Source organism: Dermochelys coriacea, chromosome 4 (genome assembly GCF_009764565.3).
Source record: "Dermochelys coriacea isolate rDerCor1 chromosome 4, rDerCor1.pri.v4, whole genome shotgun sequence".
In the NCBI taxonomy this organism is placed as follows: domain Eukaryota; kingdom Metazoa; phylum Chordata; order Testudines; family Dermochelyidae; genus Dermochelys; species Dermochelys coriacea.
The window spans coordinates 100,791,733-100,812,854 of NC_050071.1; the positions used below are offsets into that span (position 1 = coordinate 100,791,733).

Sequence of the window (21,122 nt, forward strand, 5' to 3'; positions counted from 1 at the left end):
TTTTCACAAAGGAAACCCTGCCACCTATGCTTCCTAGATGCTGCAGGCAAATTTCTGCAAACCCATGTAGAGCACCATGCAAAAGAGTTCAAAGGAAAATGACTGTAGTGGTAGCATTTTATACACACTGAAAGGAACAAGGCAAGATGTGGATGGATACTGGAGATGGTAAAATGGAAGAAGCAACAGGATTAGGCAAAAGTGGGGATATAAGGGAGGAAAGGGAAGAAGAGAGTGAAACGCAATGCTTAGGTTTTGAGCCTGGATGACAAGGAATATGGAGAGGACAATGGTAATAATGGATAAGGGAGGAAAGATGAATAGATAGTTCAAATTTTGCCATGTTGAGTTTGAGATGGAACCAAGATAGCCAGTGTCAAAGAGACAGTTTGAGATGTGAGACTAGGCAAAGAGGGAGAGGCCAGGGTAGAGAAGAAAAGGAATCATTTAGTAAAAGTCTTGAACCAAGCAAATGTAGGATTGTTTTGTTTTATCTGCCAGGAAAATATCAAAAACCCTTCTCTCAAAGTTAATCACGAAGGACTTGATTTTAATAAAAATCACATGAGAGCACCACACCTCCACATGACTCCCAAGGATTTGCATAAATATACACTGTGCAGCTGCCAGAATTTTTTTAAAACTAAGTCTAGTCCCAAATGTTCACTCAAAGGCCATGTCTACACTTTGAGCTAGCGATGTGATTCCCAGCTCACATACACATACTAGCGCTAGCTCAATGAGCCAGCGCAAGTATAAACAGTAGTGGAGCCACAGTAGCATGGACAGCAAGATGCAGTGGCATGGTTCAAAACCAGGCTGAATACAAACTCACCTGAACTTCATGGGTATGTCTCAGCATTGCTAAGCTGAGCCTCTGCTGTTACTGCCCGTGCTACTACAGCTATGCTACTGTTTATAGGTGCACTAGCTCTCATCGAGCTAGCGTGAGTATGTGCAGGCAAGCTGGGAATCACACCCCTAGCTCGCAGTGTAGGTGTAGCCTAAATTGATTACTTTCTTTGATATACTTGAAATTTTATATTGAGCCAATTATTTTTGTGTAAAAGTGTCATTGTAGATCTGTGGTTCAAACACTGTTTTTCAAACAGTCACACAACTCCCAAACCCTCGTATTCAAATATGACTTGCAATTAGAGGGCACGAAGGAGAACTTGAGAAGACAAGACACATTTGAGTTACTCACTGTGTTCTGTACAGCATTAGTGATTGTTGACAGCATCCCACGAGATCCAGATGAAGGAGAAGAAGGTGAAACCCCAATGCAGCTCTGGTCTGGGACATCATTGGAATCTAATAAAATGAAAGAGAGTCAGGCACAATGCATCTTCAACACTGTGTTATCTTCAACAAATCACAATGAACTGGATTCTGTCACTAAAATCTTTGTATTTCCTAAATTGTATACATTTGACAATTTGTCAAAAAGTTCTGTTCAATTTGGACTAATAAGCTACTTACTGATCCCTGGTGTTTCGCTCTCAGTTGTGGCAGATTGTGCGCCTTCTGAAGATGTTGAACTCGCATTATGAATTCTTAGAGTGGCCCCTGCTTTTTCCTTTACTGCAGTTAATCCATGACCTGTTTAGATGCAATTATGCATGTGTCTGTGATTTGGAAACACTCTTATTACTACTAACAAGGCATAATATTTAATGCTTAGTAAATACATTAAAAATTAGGTGAAAATCACAAAATATGAAGCCTACTACATCTGCTTAACTTATTTTCTAGGTCAGAAAAGCCAGCTAGACCTTCATTTACTCACTAGTTACATTAACACATTTCAAACTTATGTCCTGTATGTTAATTGAGCAGAAATGATGAAACTGAAATACAATACAAATGATATAGGATATAGATCATTGTAAATCTTGTTACTGTGAGAGAGAGAGGTAAATGTAGTGCCCAATCTTTCAAAGTACTGAGTGCCTTCAGCTCTGATGAACTGATATGGGAATTGAGGGTGCTCTGTGCCTCCCAGGGCTGGAGCTTAAGTGGAATTCAGATGTTTCATAAGAACGCATGGCCATACTGGATCAGACCAATGGTCCATTTAGCCTAGTATCCTGTCTTCCGACAGTGGCAAGGGGAATGAACAGGACAGTTATTGAGTGACATATCTGCTGTCATCCAGTCCCAGTTTCTGGCTATCTGGTGCATGGGGTTGTATCCCTGACCATCTTGGCTAATACCCATTGACAGACCCATCCTCCAGGAACTTATCCAGTTCTTTTTTGAATTCTGTTAATAGTCTTGGCCTTTACTATATTCCCGGAAATGAATTCCACAAATTGACTGTGTGTTGTGTGAAGAAGTACTTCCTTGTGCTTATTTTAAACTTGCTGTCTATTAATTTCATTGGTTGACCCCTGGTTCTTGAGTTATGTTAAGGGGTAAATAACACTTCTTTATTCACTTTCTCCACACCAGTCATGACTTTATAGACCTCTATCATATCCCCCCTTAGTCATCTCTTTTCTGCATTGAAAAGCCCCCGTCTTTTTAATCTCTCCTCAGATGGAAGTTGTACCACACCCCAATCATTTTTGTTGCCCCTTTCTGTACCTTTTCCAATTCTAATTATCTTTCTGAGATGAGGTGACCAAAACTGCATGCAGTATTCAAAGTGTGAGCATATCAAAGATTTTCATAGTGGCATTATGATATTTTCTGTCTTATCTATCCTGTGCTTAATGGTTCCTAACATTGTTAGCTTTTTTGACTGCTGCTGCACTCTGAGCAGATGTTTTCATCAAACTATCCACAGTGACTCAAAGATCTCCTTTTTGAGTGAAAACATTTAATTTATACCCCATCATTTTGTATGTATCATTGGGATTATTTTTTCCAGTGTGCATTACTTTGCACTTATCAACATTGAAGTTTATCTGCCATTTTGTTGCCCAGTCACCCACTTTTGGGAGATTCCTCTGCAACTCTTTGCAGTCAATTTTGGACTTAACTATTTTGAGCAATTTAGTATTGTCTGTAAACTTTCCCACCTCACTGTTTACCCCCTTTTCCAGATCATTAATGAATATGTTGAATGGCACAGGTGCCAGTACAGATCCTGGGGGGACCCTGCTATTTACCTCTCTCCACTGTGAAAACTAACCATTTATTCCTACCCTTTGTTTCCTATCTTTTAAACATATACTTTCCTCTTATCCCTTGATTGCTTACTTTGTTTAAGAGCTTTTGGTGTGGGACCTTGTCAAAGGCTTTCTGAAAGTCGAAGTACATTGTATCCACTGGGTCTCCCTTGCTCACTTGCCTTCTGACACCCTCAAAGAATACAATTCATGCAATTCATTTTTTCCCCAACATTTTTGGGGCTATCGGATTTGTTCTCAAGTGTATTACTTGGATTGGCATTTTAGGAACACTTTCCCTAAAAGCCCCGAGAGGTGATACAAAGGAGAGTTGAGGATGCTCAGGACTTTACAGGACTAGGCTCTGAACACAGATGTAGGGCTTTCCCTTATGAACCTTTGCTCTCTAAACAATCAATCATCCCACTCTCCTGGGTTATCTTAGGGCTCTAATTTTAACCTTCAAATCATCTTCCCCCCAATAATACTAACCAGCTTTCATTGTTCACGTTACCTGGACATTTGACCTTTGGATAGGAGAAGCTCTGGTTGGATCAGGTGGCAGAAAAACAAGAATTACACTCTCATTTAGGAAAGTATTTGGTAGGCGGTCCCATTGAAGTCAATGGACTATTTACAACCTCAAGGCAGGCTTAGGTAAAGGTTGTTCTTTCAAAAGCATGCAGTGTTTGCCAAACTCTGCTCCTACTGGAGTCAATGGGACCAGGGTTAGGACAATGCTGAGAGCTTCTGAAAATCCTTTTGCATATACCCCGCAGATTTGTGTGACAAGACCCCACACCCACTCTCCGGCAGGAGCCCTGGGCGGGCGGAACGGGGCAAGCCCCCGCATCCCCACCCCACTCCCCGGCAGGAGCCCTGGGCAGGTGGAATGGGGCAAGTCCCACGCTCTGACCCCGTTCCCCGCTGGAACGCCCAGCAGGCGGAGCAGGGCCAACCTCCGCGCCCCATCCCGCTATGCTCCTGCCTCAGCCAAGCTTCACAATCATCATTGGTGAGTATAGTATTAAATTGTTTGTTTAAAATTATTTAAAACTTATACTGTATAGGTATATAATGTCTTTTGTCTGGCGAAAAAAATGTCCCTGTAACCTAACCCCTCCTATTTACATTAATTCTTATGGGGAAATTGGATTAGCTTAACATCGTTTCACTTAAAGTTGCATTCTTCAAGAACATAACTAGCACGTTAAGTGAGGAGTTACTGTATTTACTCCACTATGTGATCAGGTTATTGTCTAATGCAGAGGTGGGCAAACTATGGCCCACAGGCTACATCCGGCCCGCGGGACCATCCTGCCTGGCCCCTGAGCTCCCAGCCAGAGAGGCTAGCCTCCATCCCCTCCCCCGCAGCCACACCACCGCGCGGGTAGCACTCTGGCCTGCCGCCCCTGTCGGGCATGCAGCAGCGTGGCTGGCTCCAGCATGGTAAGGGAGCAGGGGGATTGGATAAGGGGCAGGGGGTCCCGAGGGGCAGTCAGGGGACAGGGAGCAGGGGGCAGTTGGATGGGGTGGAAGTTCTGCGGGGGCGGCAGTCGGGACAAGGAGCAGGGGGAGTTGGATGGAGGTGGGGTCCCAGTGGGCGGGAAGGGGCAAGGGTGTGGATATGGGTTGTGGCAGTCATGGGACAGGAGCAGCGAGGGGGTTGGATAGGGGGTGGGATCCCAGGGGGCAGTTAGGGGTGGGGAGTCCTGGGAGGGGGCAGTCAGGGTTAAGGAGCAGGGGGAGTTGGATGGGTCAGAGGTACTGAGGGGGGTGGGATGTGGGAGGGGGTGGATGGTGGCAGGGGCCAGGCTGTTTGGGGAGGCACAGTCTTCCCTACCCGGCCCTCCATACAGTTGCGCATCCCCGATGTGGCCCATCCCTGGTCTAATGTTTCTTTTACACTGGATATAAATTTTATCACTACTGCAACTCAGTTCAATTCCCTTGTGTGTATGCATTATGATACGGTCTTTAATTAGAAGATCACATACTATTTTTTCCACAGGACCCCTACCTCATTCGGTGCACAGGATGGACCTACTCTGGGGATGAGTCAGGGTTGTTAGTGAAGGAGGCTGCTGTCTGTAGGACCCCTGCTTCATTTGTTTCTGAAGTTGAATATGTGTAGTGAATGAGGCAGGGGATTGCAAGAAGAGAAAGGATAGTCTCATGCTTAAGGCAGTTGAATGCTGCCCTGGAGAATTGGATTCTAATCCTACTTCTGCCCCAGCGTTCCTGTGTAATGTTAAATCTAACAATTCACGTGTGGTCACTAATTGTATTTCCTAATTTTCTGTGTGCTTGATTTGAGACCCTGGGGCCTGATTTGCAAAAGTGCTGAGCACTCACCACTGTAGCTAAAGAACTGGGAACTGTGCTTTGAATATATAAAGTGCAATACAATGCTCCATGTTCTGAAAAATCAAGTGTTAGGCATCACAGATTGGATACCTGAAACTAGTAGATAATTTTGACTTTAATCTCTCTGTGCCACAGTTCTCCATCTATAAAGTGGGGATAATACCACACCCTAACCTTACAGGCTGTTATGAAAATTAATTAATAATATTAATAAAGCACTCGGATACTATAGTGAAGAGAACTACAGAAAAGCCCATTAGTAAATTAATATGTCTTCAGAGCAGGGTATGAATAGTGTATAGTAACTAAGACATGGGGCCACACTTTGAAGAATGAGGAGAAAACAAAATATTGAATAACTGATCATTAAGAGAGCGCCATCCATCCCATGCACTGAATGAAGCAGGGATCCCATGGAAAAAATAGCATGTAATAAAGACAGTATCGTAATCCAATTTCCTAGGGTGCTGAAATAAGGTTACACAGGCAACCTGTATTCTGGTATTTCCTAATGTAAGTGTGTTTGACTTTGCAACTTTAATAATGTTCTTTTAACATAGGTTTTGTGTGTGTGTGTGTGTGTGTGATAAATATATCTAATTAAAAAAGTCTCCCTCTTTGTATATGAAAGGCAACTGGGACTTGATGACCTCTAGCAGTCTCTGAATTGTATGCTGAAATTATCTAAATAGGGCCAAATCCAATCCTTCGTTATGTATTGGAAATAACTGAGGTTGCAGGCATGTAACTGAGAACAGCATTTAACTTGCAAAACAGAATTCTGGCCTCAGTTGCACATGCACATTTCTCATTAAGGTAATTGAGAGACACCTTTATCTGATGGTAAAATGTGGCCCTTCAGGACTAAAAAAGAGACATGATATATGGTATGAAGAAACATTAAAAAGAATGGTATTGTTTAGAGAGAAGATGGGTATGCGGGATATGGTAAAGTTATATAAAATAATTAATGGTATAGAGAATATCCTACCATTAGATTAGGTGGTTAGTCTATATGTCCCTTGCAGTCCCTTCTAATCCTATGATTTTTATACTTACCCTCATAGTTACCTTTTCTCATAGTAGAAAAACAAGGGGACAGTCAATAAAATTGAAAGTAAGCACATTTAAAACTAGTAAAAGAAATATTTTTTAAACACATAATTGACTTGTCTAACTCACTGCCACAAGATATAATTGGGGCCAAGAGCTTCGTATCGAAGGGTTTAGAAAAGGATTAGACATTTTTGTGGATGAATACTCACAGTTACGTTAGATAAAATTGAAACATAGTTATATAAGATATAAGCCCCCATGCTTCCAGGCGTAAACCAGACTCTGCCTACTTGGGGTTAGAAAGAAATTCCCCCTACAAACAGGCTATTTCTTAATTGTCCATTATAGGAATTTTTGTTCCTAACTCTAAAGTATTTATTGTTGTCCACTGTCAAATAGGTTATTTATTGGACTAGATGGACCACAGGTCTGAGTAGTATTATAATTCCTATATAGAGAGGAAATGGAGAAAAGCTTTTTATACTGTCATTAAGGAATCCTTGCAATGTAGCTTTCTTTTATTGAATATTTATTATTCTCCTTAAAAATATTCTCTTGAGTAGCTGAGTAATTCATCCCAGACTTTCTCTTTCATCTGTTCCAATATAACAGAAAACAGACATCACATGATTCAATCCACTTGAATGTTCCTCATTCCCTTAATGTACCAAGTGCTACAAACAAAGCCACTTTTCTCATACTAAAACTAGCAGCAACACTTTAGGTTTGGACTTTATTTCTTAGTAATCTCATTTCTGTAACAGGCTTGCTTGTTCCCATTCAAGCATGACAAATGTTTACTGTCTTATGCTTTATTTGTTTTAAATTGTTCTTTGCAAAAGTAGCTGAAATGGTTGCACAGTTGTGATTGACCAGTTAACATTTTAAAGGGCTAATAGCTCTCTTCAAGGCTGACTGAAATGGATGTTCATCCCTGGCGGTTTCATTATCCTTCAAGCCCAGATTTAGCACTTCCAAACGGATTAGCATTTTTAGAGTATGGCAGTAATTTGCTTAGCGTTGTTGTTGGTTTCTAGCAGCAGTTTCAGTGTGGATTCAGTCTTCTTTCTCTACTTAATTATTTTGAAATATACAAACAATTTATTTTATTTTTTTTAAAGAAAATGTCCTTCATCTCCAAAGTAACCTTGACATTTAACTGGTCTTGTTGGGCTCCCACTCTTCTCAGCACCCCCACTAGCATTGTTGTCCGTGAAAGAACACTGTGACACAGTGCTAAACAAAAAGCTTTCATAATGCAACCTGAATCATGGTCAGTATTTGACGCTAGATGTCACACTAATTAAATGTTTGAGGCTATGGGAGAAAGAATGAAGTAGGTTGCTGTTTAATGAGGTAAGAAGATTTTTGTTTAAAAGCATGCTGGGTCCGAGTCTCTCCTCGCTGGCACCAGCATAAATTGAGAGTAGCTCTGTTGAAGTCACTGGAGTTGAACTGGTGTAAATGAGAAGAGAATCAGTCCCACTATGGCATGAACAGCATAACTGCATTGTGTCACAAAAAGAACCATTTTCTTTGCCCTTTTCCCCTCCCTCTCTAAAATGGTCATGTTTTTAATGAATCCACAATAGTGTACCTAGATGTTTTATTGCTTTATATTAATGCATTACATAAGTTACATATTTGCTTCACTTATGTTGGACTGGTTGCATATACCAAAGCCTATTCCCTAATTTATGGCATATGTGCACAACACACCACATAAGTTGTAAAAATCAGATGCCCACGTTTAAACTTACACATCCATTAATATGCATAATACAGTGAAAATATATTTGGGTTTCTATTCTGCCACTATTTAACTTGAATTATCAATTAATTGATATTAGAGAGCTGCATAATGTGTCTCTTTACACATTGCTCATATTCAGTATTCTGTTATCTTGATTATTGTGCATATCTGTATTCCTCTTCCAGTTCTTTATCCTGCATAACAGTACACTGAAATATCAACCACCATAAACCTTTTCTTTGTGTTTCCTGATGTCTTTCTGTCATTTGGTATGACAAAATGAAATGTAGCTTACTGATGTCACAGTATGCATGAGTGGTTCGTAGGTATGTGTAGTAATCAATGTTACATATCTTAAATTTCATTGTGTGGAACAGAAGTGGAAATGCCTGAGAAAATGTGAAACTGAAACATTAAGATGCTGTGAAAAGCAGTTCCTTTCCCTAAATACATTATTCCCTTTGTGCAGAATAAGGAATAACATCAACAGCAAAGGCTGGATGTTATGCTCATACCTTGGGTAGTTGTAAAAAAAAAAAAAGACTACTTAATCTCTTCAGAAAATATCTCTTTCATTACATAAATTAGAGCTGATTGGGCATGATATGTTTAAGACTGAAATAACATGGATGTTAAAAACCACTTTTGAAATAACACACAGATGATTAAGCTGCTGTAAAAAGAACACATTTTTTACAGTTCTTACATTATAAGGATATTTAATAAAATTCATGCTTTGCAACCTGGTAGTCCTGAACAGATTTCAGGGGGTCGCAGCTATCTTCCCTTTCTTTGTCGCTACATGGAGCATGAAATATTTTTTTTTTATAACATGGAGTCATGGCATGGAAAAGGTTGAGCATCACTGATACAGTTTACAGCCCTTCATATCAGTTAAGAACATAAGAACGGCCTTACTGAGTCAGACCAATGGTCCATTTAGCCCAATATCCTGTCTTCCAACAGTGGCTAATACCAGGTGCTTCAGAGGGAATGAACAGAACAAATAATCATCAAGTGATCCATCCCCTGTCACCCATTCCGAACTTCTGGCAAACAGAAGTTAGCAGCACTTCAGAGCATGATTTGCATCCCTGTCCATCCTGTCTAAAAGCCAGTGATGGACCTATCCTCCGTGAACTTATCCAGTTCTTTTTTGAACCCTGTTATAGGCTTGGCCTTCATAACATCCTCTAGCAAAGAGTTCCACAGGTTAACTGCGTTTTGTAAAGAAATACTTCCTTTTGTTTGTTTTAAATCTGCTGCCTGTTAATTTCATTTGGTGACCTGTAGTTCTTGTGTTATGAGAAGGAGGAAACAGCACTTCCTTATTTACTTTCTCCACACCATTCATGATTTTATAGAGCTCTTAGGCCCCATCTACACTGGCAAGCTTTCTGCACTGTAACTCCTGAGGTGTACGCACTGCCAAGCCACTTAGTGCACAGAAACTGTGCAGTTGTAGCGCTCTTAAAAATAATAAATAAATAAATAAAAACCACCCGACGAGAGGCGTAGAACTTTCTGTAACGGGGCTACTGCGCTGCGGTGCCAGTACAGACACTGTGGTGATTACAGCGCTGCGATTGGCCTCTGGGAGGTGTCCCACAATGCTTGCTCTCGCCTCTTAGTCATCAGTTTGAACTCTACTTCCCTGCCCTCAGGTGACCAACCGTCATCCCCACCTTGTACATTCCTTCTGCAAATTTGAAAGTCCCCTTTCTGTTTGCTTGGTGATGCATACAGTGATCTCAGTGCACCTTTCCAGGCTGCCATGCTTGCTCCACGCACTAGGTGATCCCCCTCTTGGAGCAATGCCGAGCCGCTGGACCTCATCAGCATTTGGGGAGAGGAAGCTGTGCAGTCCCAGCTGCACTCCAGCCATAGGAATTATGATACCTACAGACAGATTTCACAATACATGATAGAAAGGGACCAAGACCGGGACACCCTGCAGTATAGGGTCAAAGTGAAGGAGCTGCGGAACGCTTGCCACAAGGCGAAGGAAGCAGACCACTGCTCCTGTGCTGCGCCCACGAGCTGCTGGTACTACAAAGAGCTGGACGCAATACTCGGTGGCAACCCCATCTCCACAGGGCCTTCGCAATGGATACTTCTTTGGCTTGTGCAAGTCAAGAGTTCACCAAGCCAGGAAGAGGAAATCTTGGATGAATGTGGGGGCAGGACCCAGAGGCAGAGGATCGCTCGGAGGCCAGAGATGCATGCAGACAGGAGCTCTTTTCTATCCTGGAGGAACCTAGCCAGTCATAGCAATCGGATCTTGCTGAAGCGCATACAGGAGAGGAGGCCCTTGATAAGTGGATCTGATTTTGGGAATTGCTGAAGTGATTTGTTGAGGACAGGAATGTTGCAAAAAGCGGGCTTGTCTCCTACCGCGTGCCTAGTCTGAGCGGCGGAACAGGCTGTTGATAGACTCCCTCGCTTCACGGGAATCTCCCTCACGGATCTCCAGGAAACTCATTGAGATACTGGGCAATCCGCTGCCGCAGGTTCCTCAGCAGAGCTGCTTTGTTTCTTTCCCCATTAACGGTAACTCACCATTTTGGGGGGTCTTCTGGCTCACGTGTGTTTGCCTGGGGTCAGCTAGTTAGTGACAGGTGAGTGAGGACTGTCTGTATTTTAAAGCACTGAATCAGTGTTGTCTGTGTTGCAAACAATACAGCTTCTGTAAAATGTTGCATTTAAACTTCACAGAGAGGACCTTGGGAGGCCAGCCTCCCTTATCGACAGCAGAATGGCTGCGCAAAATTAGAAAGCGGCCACGAAGAACTAAGGTGGACTTTCTCCGTGAGGTTATGATGCACTTCGCCCCTGAGAAACAGGAATTGAAGGAGTGGTGGGACAGCGAGAAGAGGGCCTGAAAGGAGAATGCTGCACACCAGAAAGAAGCCACCGAGTGGCTCTTAAATGTTACAGAACACCAAGTGGACACACGCCAGGCGATACTAGCTCTTCAAACAGAACAGCTCCGCACCCGCCCTCCCCTGCAGCCACTGTCACAAAACTCTTTCCCATGCGCCTTCCGCACACTGTCAACACACTATAATCAACCTCCTGGCTCCACTCTCTACCCACAGCATTCCACTCCTCCCTCCTCACAGTCCAGCAGTGTGGGCTCCTACTATCCACTGCACTCAACACCTATTCCTCTGGGTTTGGCCCTGCTGAAGTACAGCACCCACTGCATTGTACTCCAAAGGAGAAAATTGGGTATGATCCCTGGACATACACAAATCTGTAGCCATCTTGGTACCCTTCCTCCTCTTGATACCTTCCCTTCCCCCATCCCCCTCCCTGCTAATGAATTTTTTCGTTTGACTCTCTCTTCCGGTTGTTGTCTTTTAATAAAGAATTGTGTTTTGTTTGAAAGCAATCTTTATTCTATTAAGTGAAAGCAAAAAGAGCACTGCAAAGCAACATACAATTACATTAAGGCTCCCTTTTGCAGCATGTGCATCAGTCACCTCCTAGCTTACGAGCACTGCAGTCCCAAGCATAGTAACAAATATTAGGGGTTTTCAGCCTCAATTTGTTGCCTCAAGGCATCCCTGATCCTTATGGTCCCATGCTGTACCCTTCTGATAGCCCTGATCTCTGACTGTTCAAACACAGCCTCCAGGCGCTGAGCCTCTGTGGTCCAGCCCTGAGTGAAGCTTTCACCCTTCCCTTCACAAATATTATGGAGCATAGAGCACGCAGCTACAAACATAGGAATATTGTCATCAGCCCATGTCCAGCTCAACATACAGGCATTGCCAGCGGGCTTTTAAACGGACAAATGCACACTCTACAGTCATTCTGCACTTGCTCAGCCTGTTGTTGAACCGCTCCTTGCTGCTGTCAAGTTGCCACGTGTACAGCTTCACAAGCCACAGCATAAGGGGTAGGCGGGGTCTCCAAGGATCACAATGGGCATTTCGACTTTTCCCTATGGTGATCTTCTGGTCTGGGAAGAAAGTCCCCTGCTTGCAGCTTCTTGAACAGGCCACTGTTCCGAAACATGCATGCGTCATGCACCTTTCCAGACCAGCCTGCGTTAATGTCCGTGAAACGTCTACGGTGATCCACAAACGCATGGAGAACAATTGAGAAATAACCCTTGCAATTAATGTACTTGGTGTCTAGGTGGTCTAGTGCCAGATTTGGAATGTGCGTGCCATCTATTGCCCCTCTATAGTTAGGGAAGCCCATTTGTGCAAAGCCATTCACAATATCACACACGTTGCCCAGAGTCATGGTCTTTCAGAGCAGAATGCAGTTAATGACCCTGCACACTTCCGTCAACATGAGTCCAACGGTTGACTTTCCCACTCCAAACTGGTTAGCGACCGATCGGTAGCAGTCTGGGAGTAGCCAGCTTCCACAGTGCAATCGCCATGTGCTTCTCCAACGACAGGGCAGCTTTCATTCTCGTGTCCTTGCACCGCAGGGCTGGGGCAAGCTCATCACACAGTCCCATAAATGTTGCTTTCCTCATGCAAAAGTTCTGCAGCCACTGCTCGTCATCCCAGACATGCATCATGATGTGATCTCACCACTCAGTGCTTGTTTCCCGAGCCCAAAAGCAGCATTCCACTGTGGTCAGCACCTCCGTGAAAGCCACGAGCAATCTTATATCATAGCTACGACATGTGGTGAGATCAACATCACACTCCTCTTGACTTTGTAGTTTAAGGAATAACTCCCCTGCCACTCGTGACGTGTTGGTCAGAGTGAGCAGCATAGTGGTCAGCAGTTCGGGATCCATTCCTGCAGCTTGAAAGAGGCAGAGCACGCAGTACACAAACTGTTGAAAGATGGCGCCAAATGCGGACGGAAGCACAGGGATTGCTGGGATGTGAAACAATGCATCACCCAGGATGCCCTGCAACCCCTTCCACCTTCCCACAAGTCTTAGCGGCAAAAGAGAAAGAGGTGCTCTGTGGGATAGCTGCCCACAGTGCACCACTCCAAATAGCGCTACAAGTGCCACAAGTGTGAACACCCTATTGTGTGGTCACATTGACAGTTGCCTGCACAGCAATGCCCCTCTGCCATGTTCATTGGCCAAACTGGACAGTCTCTATGTAAAAGAATGAATGGACACAAATCAGACGTCAAGAATTATAACATTCAAAAACCAGTTGGAGAACACTTCAATCTCTCTGGTCACTCGATCACAGACCTAAGAGTGGCTATACTTCAACAAAAAAGCTTCAAAAACAGACTCCAACGAGAGACTGCTGAATTGGAATTAATTTGCAAACTGGATACAATTAACTTAGGCCTGAATAGAGACTGGGAATGGATGAGTCATTACACAAAGTAAAACTATTTCCCCATGGTATTTCTCCCCCCCACCCCACCCCCCACTGTTCCTCTGATATTCTTGTTAACTGCTGGAATTAGCCTACCTGCTTGTCACCATGGAAGGTTTTCCTCCTTTCCCCCCCCTGCTGTTGGTGATGGCTTATCTTAAGTGATCACTCTCCTTACAGTGTGTATGATAAACCCATTGTTTCATGTTCTCTGTGTGTGTGTGTGTGTGTGTGTGTATATAAATCTCTCCTCTGTTTTTTCCACCAAATGCATCCGATGAAGTGAGCTGTAGCTCACAAAAGCTTATGCTCTAATAAATTTGTTAGTCTCTAAGGTGCCACAAGTACTCCTTTTCTTTCTGCACAACAGTGGTTTTCCTTCTGCGCTCTCTGAGTGGCATTGTAACTGCCAGTGCTGTAACTTTGCCAGTGTAGACATGCCCTAAGTCTTCTCTTTTCCAAGCTGAAAAGTTCCAGTCTTATTAATCTATCCTCATATGGAAGCTGTTCCAGACCTCAGTAATTTTTGTTGCCCTTTTCTTTACCTTTTCCAATGTCAGTGTGTCTTTTTTGAGATGGGACGACCAGATCTGCATGCAGTATTCAAGATGTGGGCCTACCATGGAGGCAATATGATATTTTCTGTTTTATCTGTCCCTTTCCTAACGATTCTCAGCATTTTGTTAGCTTTTCTGACTGCCACTGCACATTGAGTGGGTGTTTTCAGAGAACTATCCCCAATGACTCCAAGATCTCTATCTTGTGTGGTAACAGCTAATTTAGACCCTGTCATTTTATGTGTATGGTTGGGATTGTTTTCCAATATGCATTACTTTGCATTTATCGATATTCAATTTCCTCTGCCATTTGTTGCTGTGTTATAAAAACATATACATATAAATACCTTTTGGAATTTGAACATACATGGGGCCTGAATCTGATCTCACTTACTGTTTTAAATGGACTTACTCCTGATTTACATAATGGTGTAACTGTGATCAGAATCTAGCCCAGGTGTGTGTCCTTGGAGAGCTTTAAAAACACAGAGGGCAGTTTTGACCTGGACCCTAAAATCCATGGGGAACCAGTAGCTTTGAGAGTGAGCATGCTGTGATGCCATGTATTTCTAGATATGAACCAGAGGGCAGAACTGTTCTGCATATGCTGTCTTCTTCCATGGTTGAGGTTGCTATGAGCACATCAGGCCATGCTCAACTCCCTCTGCTGGCTCCTAGCCAGTTTCAGATGCCAGTTTTAGGCCTTGGGCCTACTCTTTGACATATTAAATGGATCATGCCCCAGCTATCGTAAAGATCAGAATTCAACATATGAATCTCTGCAACAGTTGCATTCCTCTGCAGTGCTTAATTTGTAATGAAAGAGGTGCTGGGGCTCAAGCAATTTTTTATATTCATAATTGACACAGCAAGCCCAGAGGTGCCCGGGTTCTGAACTGCCAAGCCCAGAGGTGTCGGGGCTCAGCCCTGGCAAGCCCTGCACAAATTAAGCACTACTCCTCTGGGACCATGAAGATCATAAAGCCCAGGATGAAGTGTCAGAGTTGGAGACAAAGTGTTCCTGATGTAGGAGATCTGACTTTGGTACAAATTTCCAGAGGTGAGCAGTCAAATGCAGAGCTGACCGTCTTTAGGATTTGTTGCAAAACATTCCTCTTTGAAAAAGCTTTTCCACCGTCGCAAGAAGGACAGTGACAACATTCTACACAAACACCTTCTCCCACTAATCAAAACTCTCTAACCTTGTAACAAACAAGTTAACCAACAAAAAAACAAAACAAAAAAAAGTACCCCAAGCAGAGTTTTTCTCCAAAACGACAGGGGTACTGAAGGGTTCTCCTCTCACTCAAGAGACGCTCCTTTGTCTTTGAGACCGTGCAGACAAAGCCACAAATTTAATTAGGAAAGAGATGAAGAGAGGGTAGGTAGAAAAGAGTCACTAATTTTGTGAGAAGATACTGTATTTGTAATATCTGCGTAAATATGACACAACTTTGTAAAACAAAATCAATAAGTCTTCATCTCTAAAACACAGAACCACTGAGAACCCTACCATTTCCATGTTGTTAAAGTAACAAATAATTTTTCATTTGAATGTCTGTCACTCTCACATTCTAAAACCATTTGTATTTCCATTTTTTTTTTGCTTTTCCTCATTTATGTACATCCTCAACAATGATGACATGCCCCAGCTGCACTACTCTGAGCTAATCAGCTTCTTGTGTTATAATCAAAGGTGCTTAGCTCAGAGCTTAGTTCAGCAAAACCGCATCCAGTTTCCCTGAGTTATTGGCTCACAGTTCTGTGGTGCATGAAAGCTAGATGTATAGTTCTGCAAATGCTGAATTCTCATATGTAAATATCAATACAGCAACAAAGATATGCATGCTCATTTTCTTGAAGGTATGAGCATAGCTGAAAAGCTATAGGCATATTTTTCAGGTCAGCATTTCAGAATGTAAGAAAAACAAAACATCATTTTTATGTAAGGAAACTGGAAAATAAATCTAAATAAAACCCGGCACACCCATTCCTATCTGCAGTTAAGATTTTTAAAAATTATGTATTGATTTGTCTGCAATATTTTGTCACAATCTCAAAAAAAGATTAATTCAATTTTATGACTCAGTAGAAAAAAAAAAGTAATTGAAATTTCTTTTGGATTTTTCTTTTGTAAAAATATAAATAATAGAAATGCTAACAAATGCAACATAGAGTATCTAGCTATATAAGTTTACTAGCTATATTAGTTTACAAGCACAAATTAACAATTACATAAACAAGTCCCAGAAAGTTGGTCAATAAAAATAATGAATCATGAATTTACTAATGCTAGTAATATTTTCATTGAACGAATTAAAATGCACAGCAGGCTAGGGAAAGATAAAGTAGAACTTCACTCTGCAATAACTCTGTTACTCACAGTTTTATTGCTGGTAGCCTAACTAACCATGCAGTTTGACATACAACTACAGTTTGTGAGACAGGAAAAAAGAGGCAAAGATCAGTTCAACCATCAAATAAATTTGTTGTAACAAATAAAAATTCTAAGCTGTGAAGTCTCATTGTTTTGATGTAAAATGCAAGAGTCCCATGTAGACTCTAAATAGTAAATCAGTTATTTCACATAGTCAGCACAATCTGCTGATCTTTTCTGAAAAAGATTCTGTACTTTTGGAAAAAGAACAGGAGTACTTGCGACACCTTAGAGACTAACAAATTTATTTGAGCATAAGCTTTCATGAGCTACGATGAAGTGAGCTGTAGCTCACGAAAGCTTATGCTCAAATAAATTTGTTAGTCTCTAAGGTGTCGCAAGTACTCCTAAAAGAAAAGGAAATGTGTAATGCCTATTCAGCCTATACGCGCTGAAAACCAATGGGGTAGTTTACTGGACCTTGGAAAGCCAAAGTGATTTACAAGAAGAAAATCCATCTTTCTTCCACATTACAAAGATCATGATAGCCCAGTAATTTTGTCATTCAAATCAGGATAAGATTGCCTATAAATCTTACAAAATGTAAGCAACCCCTTTGACATTAATTGTTGCCTTTAAGAGCATTTAACCATGCCAACCTGCATTAAAACTCTGATTTAAAAGTACTTTCCAGTGATGCCACAACCTTCAATGGTTGAACACTTACCAACTGTGGCAGAGGCTGTTGACAGCAGAGATTTGCCCCACAATCCCCAAGCTCCCCATCCACTTCCTTTTGGAGAGGAGTCCAAATCCTACAGTAGAAAATATTCAGTCCACCATCAGAAATCTGTTACTCAAAGACAGGAGGAAAAACCACCAACACTAGAAAACAGAATCCAGCATGTAATAAATGATGACACCAGGCAGAAAATATAATTATGTTTATGATTCAACAGGGAATCTGTGGGAAGATAAACCCAAGAGAAGATACTGGCTTATTTACAATGGTGATGTTGCAGTGCTGTAGTATTTTATGTACTGACCATTGAATGGCACTTTAAATTGAGGTTTCTGGTGAAAGCTTATGCTTCTGTGGCAGGTGTGGAGAAGAGAATAGTTCTGGAGCACAGTCCTACATTCCTTTTCTCAAGAAAATAAGTTGTAACAGCTAAGATTATAGTATTAGACTATTTTCAGTAATTCACATTTTAATAAGGCTAAGAAAGCAATAGCCTTGTTAGAACTTCTATACTACTTCTTTGTAACCTAGCTTCAATATGTATTAGACCTTCGGCAGGAAAACAGGTTCATTAGAAAAGGTACATGTCTCATGTGCTTATGTGCTCTTCAGGCATTTTCAAAGGGACAGAGTAAATAATCTCTTTCCTTCAGTCCTTGACCTACAATTCCTTGTTTGTAATTTGAGCAGACATCCTCTTAGTTTACAGCATAACATGAAGAAGCTGCTGAGTGTGTCCTGATTGGACATGGATTCCATTCTGTGACATGAAACAACTTTTGCTTTTACAGGTGTAGCAAACACTGTATCCACAAGCAATAGCAATATTGCTACTAACGTAAGCAGTTCTGTGCACTCAGTTGAAGTAGAAAAGAACCTGCAACAGCCAGGTACATTTTAATTTCAAGTATGTCTCACTGTTTTATTATGGCTAATTAACTATAATTTTCAAAGTAGAGGGTAATAATATAAATAAAACAATAGTAATAATAACGGAAATATTTCAAGATTTTGTAAATGAGCTCTATGGAACATATAATAGAAATGCCATCTGTTAATGGTTAGACAGATTGTGAATTGTGGTGAATTGACTACCAATTAGCTAAGAATAACAAATACAGCTAGTTTAGGAAAACATCCTCTTGCTTTTGAGCTCATGTGTTTGTCCATCTGTCAGGTCTTATCTTTAAAGGGCTCTATTCAGCAAAGCATTTAAAACCGTGCTTAAGTCTCACTGAACTCAAAAGGGATTAAGCACATACCTAAATACTTGGCCTTAGACTGTCATCTCTTTGGGGCAGGGATTGTCATTATTATATGTTTGTACAGTTCTACAATGTGGCCCAAATCCGACTGAGGCCTCCAGGTGCTATCACAATGTAAATCTGAAAACAAACAAACAAACAAACAAACAAACAAACAAACAAACATATCCCTAGGACACTGTATAGGTTGCAAAGTCAAGAACTCAGAAATAAGGAAGCACCAATTTATGATTGTATATGTGACCCACTTCTGCCCACTTTTTGGTCCATCCTGTGCACTGAATGAACCAGGATGTGGGGGAAATTAAAGACTATCATAGTGCATAGGCAAAAGGGGGTCAAATTTATATTACATGGGCAAATCTGACTCTTCCTAACTTTGGAGTTCTTCACTGCAACCTAAACAATATTATTTTAAACACAGCTTTTTTTTTTTTATTTCCTAGGTTTTTGTAGAAAATTGACCATGATTATTTCATAGCAAGATGCTAATGCAATGAATATATTATTTTTACAGAATCCTGTCCTTCGCACAAAGTGTGGAAACATGTTCATGATTCTGTCGTACAGAAAGCTAATTACCATCAAGGCAAGATATTTTGGAAGAGACAGAGAGAGAGAGAGAGAGAGAGAGAGAGAGAGAGAGAGAGAGACACAAGATTACTTACTGGACTGCTTTGTTCATTCGGTGTCACTTCTGATAAAGGTTCAGGATCAAGGCTCACAGACTCACTGCAGTCAGTAGGTATGTTTTCAGTTACCTCTCCACTGGAAGGCTGATTTGCAATTACTTCTGCAGTCAAAGGATTTTCATTGATAACCATGTCCCCTTCCTGTTCATTACTAGTATTATGAGAAACTTGTCTCTGTTCATCTTGGGAAGACCCATGCAAGATCCCAGCTGTTTCACTGTGTTCTGCTGCATCATTAAACACATCACTGTTAAGCATTGCCATTACTTCAGGTTTTCCTTCAATGGGTATTGCATCACTTGTGCCATCAGACATTTTTATTTCTGCTTAAAAAAAAGCAAAGAAATTAGTATATTTATATTAGCTAATCAAAATAATTTCAAATCCCATAAACTCTTAAATGATACAAAGGCACTGAAATATATAGCCTTCCTCACCATCAACAGCACGCTAATAAAGAGAAAGAAGACTACAGAAGTCCGTGTTGTAAATTTGCAGTGTTTCATCTACAGAAATCATCAGGGTCCATTTGGGAAGGCTAGTTATAGCCCTGGATCTTGTAAGAACTCCCATTGATGTCAATGAGAGACTCAGGTGGAGATCAAGCAGAGGACATATAGTCCATGTAATGAACATTGATTGCTTCATCTAAAGAAATCTTGCAGATTTAAAACCCTACACAGATTTGCCCCAGACTTTTTCTTTTCTTCACATTATAGACTAATAGACTCTAGATGATCATGATGGTCCATCTGGCCTTAGTCTGACCTCTTGCACATTGCTGGCCAAAAAACTTCACCCACACTCCTATAGTAGGTCCATAGCCTCTGGCAGAGTTACAGAAATTCTCTTTGCTTGTTTAGCATTGGCTTCTGCTTGGTGAGATAATGGGTGAAACCTAAGCAAGTGGAAGAAGAGCAGCCTCTCTGTAACCCTTGACATCTGGAATAATGTTTCTAGTATCCATCCTACATGCCATTCATATTCTAATCTCATGTGAAAACTGAATTTTTCTTTTCTACAGCCATTTTTTAAACTTTGAACCAGAAATGCATTATTTAACTCTGTAAAGCATTTTCAAGTACTATTTGTACGAAAACTGCTGTAAAACATGCATTTTGATGTATAAAATTGTGCTGTTCAATAGCTCTGGGGGTGCACACAGTCCTTTCTTAAAAGTGTATTTTTGTGACTCTTCCAGCTCTAACAAATCCCACTTACAGTGGGTCTGATTCTGATTTCACTTGTACTGATGAAAACTAGGAGTAACTCTATTGAAGTTAATGGGCTGATTCCAGCTCTTGTGGCTTCTTTACACTGTGTGGTGTAAAGGGGCCATGCAGTGAGCCCTGCGGGGAATTTCTCTGAAAAATCATCAGTTGAGCCCTAAAGCCCCCCAAAGGAGCATACTGTGGGCAGACCTGGGACAAAGACTGCCCAGACAGGTCTGGTTGGCTAGCCAGGGTAATGTTGGGTAAAAGCAGGCACTGGGGCTGCTCTGTAACTTATACTAGGGACTGCTCTGGTTCCCAAAGTAGCCCGGAGTCCAAGAGACAAAAAGATAGTATAAAGCCATCTTTGCGTGATATTCCCTCCTCGACTGCACCTTCTCTGCTGCACCTCCTGAGAGGCTCAGTGACATGGGATCAGAATCAGGCATAAGGAGTGTAAGCATCTGATGCACACAGAAAAATTGAGGGAAAAGCGTTTAAAGAAAAACTGAGAAACTATTCAAAACTTAGGGCAGGATATATGAGAGAGAGAAAGTATAGATGCATTTATTAAAACTCAGCTCTTTACTAATTATCTACAGCCATAGGTGACATGCCTTGACAGTTCAGAAGTCTGTTTTACATGCAAGGCTGCTGAGAACACAACC

At 41.6% G+C, this 21,122-nt stretch overlaps 1 protein-coding gene across 3 annotated transcripts in view; it reads right to left on the reverse strand.

Annotated features, from left to right (window-relative positions):
* FAM114A1 (family with sequence similarity 114 member A1) overlaps window positions 1–21,122 on the reverse strand; it is a 60,847-nt gene that overhangs the window by 36,565 nt on the left and 3,160 nt on the right. For 2 of the 3 annotated variants that reach the window (XM_043513958.1, XM_038400965.2), the window contains exons 2-5: window positions 19,220–19,566; window positions 17,272–17,359; window positions 1,483–1,602; window positions 1,208–1,314 (exon numbers count right to left, since the gene is read on the reverse strand). In XM_043513958.1, coding sequence (XP_043369893.1) covers window positions 1,208–1,314; window positions 1,483–1,602; window positions 17,272–17,359; window positions 19,220–19,558 — 654 coding nt within the window. In that variant the 5' untranslated portion in view covers window positions 19,559–19,566. Of the gene's footprint in view, window positions 1–1,207; window positions 1,315–1,482; window positions 1,603–17,271; window positions 17,360–19,219; window positions 19,570–21,122 lie in introns of all 3 variants that reach the window. The other variant, XM_038400966.2, reaches the window with a different exon arrangement.